Source organism: Verticillium alfalfae, genomic scaffold (genome assembly GCF_000150825.1).
Source record: "Verticillium alfalfae VaMs.102 supercont1.1 genomic scaffold, whole genome shotgun sequence".
NCBI classification, from domain to species: Eukaryota; Fungi; Ascomycota; class Sordariomycetes; order Glomerellales; family Plectosphaerellaceae; genus Verticillium; species Verticillium alfalfae.
Window position 1 is genome coordinate 3,335,775 of NW_003315038.1, and position 10,929 is coordinate 3,346,703.

Here is a 10,929-nt window from a genome sequence, read left to right on the forward strand (position 1 = left end):
TGGTTCATGAGCTCCCGTCAACGGCTTTTGATGCACTCGTCCATGTCGTGTAGGGCCGTGATGATGTCGTTAAGACAGTCGAAGGTTTTCGTTCTCCCTGAACTCGCGAGTCCGTGAGACCACAACCTCGGTTCTTGTTGTTGAGCTCTCCAAAATGCCGTGCTCACCCCAAATATTTCTAATGAGAATGGACAATGACTGTGCATGCTGCTTTAAAGCCAGGAGTGTCGGCGCGCGCCCCGGGTGTCGAGAGATAACCGCAGTTGACATGCGCATAGAGTTGATTTCCAGGCCCAAAGTGCTTTGTGTATCGCGACTCGTACGCTGTGGCATATTGAGTCTTGGGGACCGCCCCCCGGGCCTGTGTTGTTGGCGCTTCCGCTGGGGTCACTGTCATTATGCCCAGTGCTCAGGATTTGTGAAGCAACGCGAAAAACTCTTACAACTGAGGCTTGTGTAGAGAGTGCCCGATTTCAGTATCGCGAATGATCAACAATGAGCAACGCAAGGAGTGAACCATCTCGGAGGGCATGTTTGTTTATCACAATCAACTTGACCAACAAGCCAAGATAAAGGGTATTCTACCAATACTGTGTATATGTCTTAAACAAAGAAAGGATTCGAAGGCTTTGACAACAAACATCAGGTGATTCGCTCTCAAAGAAAGCATTTGTGTTACCAAAGAAGTCATGGAATTAAACCGACAAAGGAGACAAAGGGTCAGGGTAAGCAAGGGAGCAAGACATAGGCTATTCGTTGTGCCAAGCCCCGAACGGTGGCAAAGAAGGTCAACAGTCTGTCAACTGTGGCTCCAATCGAGGATCGGAAGACGGAAGGAAGGACGACAGGAGAATGATCATGTCGGACGGGTATTGTGCCCGTTCATGAAGCCATTCAGAAACCGCTCACCAGGGCTTCCCATGCAGGCTCGTTGCTGCCAGATCGGGCCAGGTTGCTGGAGGCCCTGTACCCTTGCTGCAGACTGTCGAAAGCCGTGCAGCAACGGGCGGTGGTCTTGCATCAAGCGACGTGGACCTTCGTTCGGCAATTTAAAATTGCGACGCGAACGTGAAAGAGCGAGTCGATCTTTGTGGCCCAAACACCTTGGGAACACTGCCAACCCTCAGCATCTGACCTTGTTGTTCATCATTCCTGGAGATCTGACGAGTAGACTTCTGAGACTGCGGAAGGAAGAGTCCAGGAGCCTCAGGCGCGATGCCACGCTCGACGAGCTTGCCAGCACCTGTGCTGTATATGTAGCAGGCTGTCAGACATTTGGGCACCACGACGCATACAAGCAGATGCAAGTGGGTAAATCTGGGCCACCGCGGGCATGGAGGTGGCTTCGATAAAGGGTGGCCACCGGCACTAGCCGCGGGGACGAGACCAGTCGATGCACGCTTCAGCTAGGGATGTTGTGTGGGAGTGTCTGAGCCACACCCATGTCGATGAAGGCCATTTCCGAGAAAGACACCGTTTGGGATGTTGGAGCACTGAGAGATGGCCACGCGATGGGTCACAAAGCCACCGATGCACAGATGGCATCGTTTGGGCAGGCGCCGTGTCACCGGGAGGCCTGCCAGGAACGTTCTCGACCTGCGCTGCGTCCCGCGAGCACCTTGTCGGGCGTGGTGCGAGTGCGGCAGTGTTTCCTGTGTGTGCTGCTCATCAGCTGAGTCGTCCTCAAATTGTCCAGACTATGGCAGTGATGAAGATGTCCAGCTGAGGCATGCCGGGCTATCGGCATTGGAATCGCGATCACGATGATGGAAAGGTTGTTAAAGTGGGGGGATAAACCAGGACGGACAACCGGCCAAGTGTTATCAAGGTTCACCATCGACAGGGCCGGAAATGGGAAGGTTTTGGTCAATCAGTCATTGGCGCCCCGTGGACCAAGGTGGTAGGATGTGCTAGGCATGGAAAGGGTAAAGGGAGATGGACTATCTTTGCATTGATTTGGGTACTGACCTGACAGCACGCTCGCGTACACCGAAAACTGCCCGTCTTGTTTGGCAGTCCGCATGTCCTGTGTGAGGCATGACGAAGACGGAGACGCTTCGCCTACTATTCCATCACTATGCAACCGAGGAGGGGACTGAAGGCTCAGATGTCAGGGCATGTCATATGCAGACAGTGTAGGTGTAGAGGTTGGAGATGGAGCCGTCCATGACCGTAGTGCATCACTCCTGTATTTACTGAAGTACATACGCGACGGGGATCCTGTCTCGATCGTTTCGAAGCAAAACCCTGGTCGATCGTGGATGCAGGCAGTCGGGGCATTTGCAGCGGCCTGGCCATCAGATAGGTTGCAAGGGATGTCCACACTCAAGGCGACAGGTAGAAGAATAAGGTATCATGATGTGATGGATTAGTGATGGGTTTTCCGGACACCTTCGCCTTCTCAGGGTCCTTTGAGTGGAAGTGGTGTGAAGGGGACACGGCAGGCGCATCCATCCACCACCCTCAGGACTGCCACGATCATGAGCATGCTGATCTGCTACTTTGGGAGGGTTTGTGGGGCAGGAGCTGCTGGTCAGCCAGCGTGAACGTTGATCGTCAAGGCAAGCACGAACGGTGTGGTGGGAAAGTCTTGACGCTTGGGCGCCTTCCCACCTCGTCTTCCGATTCAATGGACGGCAGTGACCGTCATTGATGTGGAGACAGTCCAATTTCAGGAGATGCAAACTACAGCTTTGGGCAATAGTACCCACGCGCCGACCAGCATCAGGCGGTCTGCGACTGCAACAACCACCCACCGTCGCCCATTCCAGACCTTGGCGGCTTCCCTGTCCTGCGGAGAGCTGTCCAGCTCGACAGGGGTTCAGTTCCCCCTTGTAGCCAGTAATGGCTGGCTTGGCCCCTGTTGTCATCCCTCCTGCAAATCTGCGTCATAGAGGGCACCCCCGTCACACTCGACCTTTGGAGTTCGAGGGGGAGGCGCAGAGGCTGCTCCAGCCTGTCCAGGCCAAGTTTCCCAGCTGCCAGCTCCCGGATCCCCAGCGCCAGTCACCCATCCCCCACCCAACCTGCAGTTCCCTCCCAGCACACCCCAGTTGTCCTGATGCATCAGAAAACCCTGATATTCCTTCTTAGATGGACCCTTATTAATTCGAGCATGATTCCATCTCGTCTCGTCTCCTAATCTGGTCCACGAAGCAAGTGAACCTCTCCGTTGACTGCGACCCTGGTGCCAGGTTTTTCTGTTGCGTCCTCGACACACCATCAGGTACTCCATGCTCGGCGCGTACCGCAGGGGAATCTACGCCATCTCACAGCACAACCGAGACATCACTTTCCACCCGCAATCACAAGAGGAACGAAGGCCTGACGCTAGCAGCATTAGCTCGCTGTAGCTTGTCATTGACCTTGCCAACCTTTGGTCACTGGTAAAGGGTACCACAGAAAAACAGAACGAAATCGACTGACGCATCACACCAACCGCGTCCTTCATCCTGCCCCTTCTTTCGTCGAGGGCAAGATCGACACGTCCCGATTGCGTCGCTTGGCTGTTGTTGCATGCAGTGCAGTACCTAGACCAAGCACCCGTTCCCCCCTGGTCACGTCACTGCCGTTTGCCAGCGTCACACAGATCGGCACCTGGATCTTGGCTCTCTTCCGCCTTTTCCTCCCTTGATCCCCCCTCTTTGTCGTCGACTTTCTTCCTCAAACTTGGAAGACCAACTTGACCCAACAACCTCTCATCGTTCCATTGGCGATCGGCTCGAGGTCACGACGATTCACCTCTAACGACGTCGCGCGACCGCTCGCAATCATGGACGCCCTCAGGTTCTCCAAGCGGCAGTCGCAGGGCGAAGCCCGCGACTCCAGCACGGAGACGGCATCACTCTCTGGTGCGTCCACAATACTCTCCGGGTCAAAACATCGTGAACTGGCGATAAATGCGCTTGCTAACACCAAATCCCAGGCATGGTCTCAACTTTCGTGCCAGTCGTAATCACTGCCACCGTGCTCTTCACCATCTTCCTTATTCTGCGCAGGAGCAAGCGCCGCTTCTACGCGCCCCGAACTTATCTAGGCAGCCTGCGTGAGCAGGAACGTACGCCCGCCCTGCCCAACGGTCTTTTCAACTGGATCGGCGCCTTCTGGAAGATTCCCGACATCGTCGCCCTCCAGTCCCAGTCTCTTGATGCCTACCTGTTCCTCCGCTTCCTGCGCATTTGCGCTACCATCTGCCTCGTTGGTCTCCTTATGACATGGCCCGTCCTGTTTCCCGTCAACGCGACAGGCGGCGGCGGCCAGAAGGAACTCAATATCTTGAGCATGTCAAACATTGACATCTCCAAGTCTTCAAACAAGACCCGCCTCTACGCGCACGCGTTCATCGGCGCCCCTCTTTCTACGGTTTTGTTATGGTACACCATCTTCCGCGAGTGCATTCTTTCTACATCAACCTGCGCAAGCTTTCTTGCTGTCGCCCACCTTACGGCAAGGCGCAATTCCTCCGCGCACCGTCCTGTTCACTCTGGTGCCTGCGCTACCTCCAAGAAGCAAGCTGCGCATCGTGTTCAGCGATTCGGTGAAGAATCTCTGGATCGCTGGCACCACGAAGGACCTTGACGAGCTCGTCGAGGAGCGTGACAAGGTTGCCATGAAGCTCGAGGGCGCCGAGGTCAAGCTCATCAAGGCCGTCAACAAGGAGCGCCTCAAGGCCATCAAGAATGGCGCTTCTGCCGAGAAGCCTGCTCCCTCCAACGACGCCGAGCCTGGTCAGGTCGCCGCTCGCTGGATTCCTCAGAAGAGCCGCCCTACCCACCGCCTGGGCAAATTCGGTCTCTACGGCAAGAAGGTTGACTCAATCGATTGGGCTCGCGCTGAGCTCCAGAGGCTCATTCCCCAGGTCGACGCTGCTCAGGCCGAGTACCGTGCCGGCAACTATGCCAAGAACGGTGCCGTTTTTGTCGAGTTCTACACTCAGTCTGACGCCCAGGCTGCCTTCCAGGTCCTCACCCACCACCACGCCCTCCATATGAGCCCCAGGTACATCGGTATCACCCCTGGCGAGGTCATTTGGAAGTCTCTGTCCATCCCGTGGTGGCAGAAGGTAGTCCGCAAATACGCCGTCACCGCCTTTATCACAGTTCTCATTCTCTTCTGGGCCATTCCTGTTGCTGGCGTTGCCATGATCTCCCAAGTCGACACCCTCAAGAAGGTCAGCTTCCTGACATGGCTCGACAAGATTCCCAATATCATCTTGGGTCTGGTCGGTGGCCTGCTGCCCAGTGTTGCCATGGCGATCCTGATGGCCTTGGTTCCCATCATCATGCGTCTCTGCGCCAAGATTGCTGGCGAGCCTTCTGCCTCGCGTGTTGAGCTCTTCACTCAGAACGCCTACTTCTGCTTCCAACTCATCCAGGTCTTCCTCATCACCACGATCTCTAGCTCGGCCGTGGCTGCTGCCCAGCAGATCGTGGATGATCCTAGCTCAGTGTTCGACATTCTTTCCGAGGCTCTGCCCCGTTCCTCCCAGTTCTACGTCTCGTACTTCATCGTCCAGGGTCTGGGTATCGCTGCGAGCGTCGTTTCCCAGGTGGTTGGCTTTATCATCTTCACCCTGATCTACAGGTTCCTCACAAGCACCCCCCGATCCATGTACAACAAGTGGGCCCAGCTCAGCGCCATCTCCTGGGGGTCTGTCATGCCGGTCTACACCAACATCGCGGTCATTAGTAAGTCTTGGACTCTATGCCTCTGGCACAAGACTTGTGTGCTAACATGATATTCCAGGCATTGCCTACGCTGTGATTGCGCCCATCATGCTTTTCTGGTCGACAATCGGTATTGGCTGCTTCTACATGGCGTACCGCTACAACATCTTGTTCGTTACGGATACGAACATTGACACGAGAGGCTTGATCTACCCTCGTGCGCTCAAGCAGCTCACCTGCGGCGTCTACCTCGCGGAAATTTGCATGATTGGCATGTTCTCCGTGAAGAAGGCTCCCGGTCCTGTCGTCATTGCCGTTGTCCTGCTCGTTCTTACGATTCTGGGCCACATCACCTTCGCCAGTGCCCTCAACCCCCTGCTCTACAGCCTCCCCCGTACGCTGCAGGTCGAGGAGGAGCTTCTCCTGACCGGCGACGTCGAAGCTGCGGCTGCCGGAACCAACGGCGAGGGCGCTGCTGGCACACAGTCCAAGGCTGCCATTTTCAAGAAGGTCCTTCCTGGCAACGGCGACAACGTTGTCGAGAAGCGCGGCAACATCATCACACGCTGGCTCAAGCCGTGGATCTTCGCCGACTACCACACCCTCCGTGCGCTGGTGCCCCACGACCTTGTCGATGTCGACCAGCTGTATTCCGAGCAGGTGGAGAAGGACGCCTACTTCCCTCCCTCTGTCACCAGCGCGACTCCTCTGTTGTGGATCCCCGAGGACAAGGCTGGTGTCTCTCGTGATGAGATCATCCAGACGAGCAAGGTCATCGGCATCACCGACGAGGGGTGCACGCTTGACGACAAGAACAAGCTTCAGTGGGACGCCGAGGGCGCACGACCACCCATTTGGGACGAGAAGATTTATTATTAGGATGTGCGAATCCGACATTATAGGCAAGTGCAGAATAAGCAATCGCGCCTTGGGTGCCTGGTTTTGCGAACATTTGTTGTTTGTTGCTTATCAAATCCATAAGAAAGGGAGAGGAGTACAGGTTCACAAGTTGAATAGCGACACCGTTGGCTTGGGGATTCTTGGATGAATCGCAGTGCGGAAGGCGGGGGTTATGATACCCACAATGAATTCTTTTTTGTTAGTGCAATACATCTAATACTGAACCGCAACACCCTCTGCGTGAACGATGTGTCCGTGTGGCGTGTATTCAAGTCGAAGGGTGACCCAAAGAGCAAGACTGGTCGATCCCGATTGCTGCAATGATGTACATGTATAACGACCACGAACCGTGTCAACCCTTTCGCAAATTTAGTCAGCGGCATCCAGCCCTCGTCCATGGTTGCTCGCTCGTTGCCCGGTCTCACGGTTCCCGAATCGGCCCTGCTACCTCGGAATCTTCCGTAGAACTCGACGGAGGGGATGCTGTGCCAGGGGCACTGTACACCTCTGCGTGCGTCACCAATGTCAAACATCGGGCACTTATCGTGTCATGAATTACATCTATTTGTTAGGCACCAGGGCGAGAAATGGTAGTGGAAAGGCTATCTATCCCCAGACTGAAAAGGCTCACACGTGAGCATTCTATAGCAAGGGAATCGAGAGAATCCGGCGCGGGCTGCGCGAGTCGTGAAACGCGGACTCGGGAAATGTGGTGTGGATAGGCCGCGGCGGAGTTGGAGTCGCGCGGACTTCGGTGTTCAGAAGCCTTTTGCGTACGCGATTGCACAGCAGCCGCGCAATGGCCAGGGATAGGAGGAGTTCACACCAGCGCCATGACGTGCGTCATTGGATGATAACAGGGTGCGGTCCATGCTGACCCTAGGTAAGGAGCCTAGAAGGCAGATGAGACGGCACTGATATGCAGGACCATTATGTTGAGCCTCATACAAGCAGGGGCCCGTTGAGTGGCTGTTTCAACCACGACCGCGATGGTACATTTGCTTGCGATTTCGCTCAATTGTACTTTGCCTCACGCAGGCACGATGATGAAGCTGACGAGATGATTCTATTGAATACCTTGTCCTTCCTGAGCTGTGGCTAGAAGGAGGATGCTCCGACAGTGAGTACCGGCCGACACTGGCTACGGCCCCCTTCACCCAAGGCTCACTAGCCCTCTACCTATGCAAGGAACGCCTGCTCGTATAGTAGCCCTATGATCATTGAGAACTGCCGAGTTCACTTCGTCAGAGCCCCGCCCGGCTTTCGACGGAATCCAAAAACATGGTGGCTATGAATCGTCCTTTGCATTATCTTTCAGGATCCTTGCCCTTGCCCCCTTTCCATACCTACCTAGGTTCCAATCGCCAAGGGACAACATAATCAACACGCTTGAGGGGGCTGAGTCTTGAGACTTCGTATCGGCGCATGTATCAATATCGAGTGAAAGCCTGACGTTGCGTGGGTCACCCGAACGGAGGCGGTCGTCATTCTGTTTGACCGACGACCCGCTCGGCCACTGCCGACATATCCGCCTTTCACCGGCTTCGATGGATGGACTAATAAGAAGACCCGTTTCCGTCTAGAATTGAGGATAATAGTTGTAGGTTTGGCATTAGACGAGCCACGCAGAGAACACCACGATATTTTTGATCATACCAAAGTCCCGACTACCTTTCGACGAGATCACAACGAGTACAATCCACTCGTCTCCATCAGCAACCATTCAAGGAGGTCTTGATAGTCGAACATCATGGCCGCAACTCCTCCGCCAAATCTGATTCCCTTTGGCGCTGACGCCAATTGCACCCTTGATCTCTGTCCTTTGGAATGGAGCATCCTGCGATATCAGCCGTCGATCGCGGCGAACACGGTCTTCATCACGTTATTCGGCGTTTCAATGGCCCTGCACATCATTCAGGGGGTTCACTATAAAACTTGGACCTATGCGAGCTGCATGGCAGCCGGGTGCATTCTCGAGATCGTCGGCTACGTGGGCCGGCTGATACTGCACCACAACCCCTTCAGCTTCGAGGCCTTTCTCATGCAGATCAGTGAGTTTGCCATCTCTCGACTTGCGTCTGACAATACGTGGCAGGAGCCTAACTCTAGCTACTAGTTTGTATCACTGTTGCTCCCGTGTTCTTGTGCTCAGCAATCTACATTCTTCTCTCCCAGATGTAAGCCGGCGCCTCCTTCTCGCTGTCGTTCATGCTGCTCTCGGCAGGACTGATCATTACATCTCACCAGGATCAACTGGAGCGACCGCTCGATATCCCGCTTTGACCCGCGTGTGTTCTACTGGATCTTCATTCCCGCCGACATCATCTCCCTCGTTCTGCAGGCCACGGGTGGCGCCCTCTCAGCCGTCGGCACCGAGGAGGACGAGGTCCAGAACGGGGTTGACATTTCCCTCGCCGGCCTCAGCATCCAGGTGATCGCGCTGACGACGTTCGTGTGTCTCTTCGCCGACTATCTCATTGCGTACTTTCGCAAGCACGGCCAGGAGGTTACGCGGCGCATGAAGGTCTTTCTCTTCTTCCTGTTCCTGGCTGTTATCTTCATCCTGATCCGCTGTGCGTACCGCATCGTCGAGCTCAAGGACGGGTATCACGGCGTCGAGTTCCGCAATGAGGCCAAGTTCATCGCCCTTGAGTCATCGTAAGTCTCCAGCGCATGTCTGAACACTGACGTATTCACTCTGGGCTTTGTTGCTGACCGGCTTTGGGTCTCAGGATCATGACCGCTGCCATCTTTCTGCTCAATATCGCACATCCAGGCAGAGTCTTCGACGTCAGGCAGAAGACAGGCAAGGACTCCAGCTCGTTTGAGATGCGGGACCTGCCTAAGACGCAGACCCAGGGCAGGTCAGAGAATAACGATGATGCTGCGACATTGGTCTGATGGTTTCCCGCATGTACATGTTTCAGGAATGCCAGGAAGCGGTGCAGGTGCTATTCATCTAGTACGATGTGGATATCGATGCGATAAGGCGCCGGGTGAAGGTCAGCCCAGGGAAACTGAGGTGGTATCCTCGAAATCCGAGGTTATGGCAGATGGATGGTCTATAAAGGTTCCTGCGGTACAATGTTGGGCGGCGTGGTAGGTTTTAGACGACGTCTCCATCACTGACCTTAGAAGAAGATAGATGAAAGAGCAGAATAGATAGATTATCATGATGAGAGTGTTTCGAGTGCGTGGGAGCAAACAGTCCTCGCACAATTAATGCTTTCCTACCTAGGTAGGTACCTACCTCAGGTAGTCTGATAGAGGTTGCAGCCTTGCGAGGGAGCACACATCACTCCTTCCAGATTCCCTTCATCAACCTATGGCCAAAGCTTCGAATGACGATACTTCATTTATATGCAACACCGACTGATTGAACAGTCTGACCTTTGCGCATTGTCAAGTTGGCTGTAGAAGTCGACACCACGCTGCTGTGAACGTGGGTTGCGTATACTCATCACGTGATGACATCACCATGTCTTCCAGATCGGCACAGCAATCACAAGACGTCGCTACAACCACCCCCGCGGACATCACTCCCACACCCTCACCAAGACGACCCCAAGCCGGTGCTCTCTCTTCGAATGTCCGCTCACCAGCGGTCGACATTGCCTCGTTCTGGCTTGACCAGCCAGATCACGACCAGCAATCGCCCACTGCCAGGCACCAAATCACGCGACTTCTCTGCCGTCGCGCTTGCGGTGGAGGGAACGCCAACAGGAGCGGCATCATGGCAGAGGCTCTGCTTGGCCTTGCCCCATCCTCGCGACTCGACGACACGCACACGAACAAGATCCAGATACAGCACCCCGATCAGATTCAGGACCACCTACGCCGCGCCATTGAGTACAATGTTCGCCCGAAACGCGCCGAGCACGTCTCGATTACCCTTGATATTCGCAATACGGTTCAGTTCACCCTAGGCAGTGCCGACAACGACACACCAGCGGCGCCCGCCAATGCCAATGCCAATGCCAATATCGACCCAGCACTGGACGGGGCGCCGCCGTCGCCGCCTGTTCCGGCAATGGAACCCACGGCACCCAGGACGGTGCGCGTCAACGACGCGCTCGCCAACCAGCCCCAAGATGACCCCTCGCTGCAGCGGTCCGTGGCCAGCCACATTGTCGAGCTTCTGGCCGCCGTCGACCGCGCAGCCTGGGCCGTAAGCGACATTTCACGCAGACCCCAAGGATGGACCGTCACGTATACCTGCAAACACCTCGCTCGCAGTTTGCCTGAAGCAGCACCAGAGGAACCCGGACAAGGCCCTCATTGGCGACTACAGCCAGAAGGATCCGAAGATGCCATTATTTGGTACGAGTCTTGCACACCCCTTTTGGCCCCTTGTTCGCGTCGT

General features: G+C 55.2%; 3 protein-coding genes across 3 annotated transcripts; all 3 read left to right on the top strand.

Moving 5' to 3' along the window:
* Nucleotides 1-3,674: 3,674 nt before the first annotated feature.
* On the top strand, nucleotides 3,675-6,545 carry VDBG_01012 (phosphate metabolism protein; the record flags this gene model as incomplete). Its single annotated transcript, XM_003009283.1, has 4 exons — nucleotides 3,675-3,851; nucleotides 3,926-4,373; nucleotides 4,510-5,687; nucleotides 5,746-6,545. The coding sequence occupies 4 exons, from the start codon at nucleotides 3,773-3,775 to the stop codon at nucleotides 6,543-6,545; spliced, it is 2,505 nt and encodes an 834-aa protein (XP_003009329.1).
* A 1,771-nt stretch (nucleotides 6,546-8,316) lies between these two features.
* On the top strand, nucleotides 8,317-9,759 carry VDBG_01013 (parasitic phase-specific protein PSP-1; the record flags this gene model as incomplete). The annotated part of the gene is made up of 4 exons (XM_003009284.1): nucleotides 8,317-8,617; nucleotides 8,683-8,743; nucleotides 8,814-9,224; nucleotides 9,299-9,759. 4 exons carry the CDS (start codon nucleotides 8,317-8,319, stop codon nucleotides 9,465-9,467), a joined length of 942 nt encoding a protein of 313 aa, XP_003009330.1.
* Nucleotides 9,760-10,044: 285 nt separating this feature from the next.
* On the top strand, nucleotides 10,045-10,811 carry VDBG_01014 (predicted protein; the record flags this gene model as incomplete). The annotated part of the gene is made up of 2 exons (XM_003009285.1): nucleotides 10,045-10,676; nucleotides 10,763-10,811. 2 exons carry the CDS (start codon nucleotides 10,045-10,047, stop codon nucleotides 10,809-10,811), a joined length of 681 nt encoding a protein of 226 aa, XP_003009331.1.
* Between the last annotated feature and the right edge of the window lie 118 nt (nucleotides 10,812-10,929).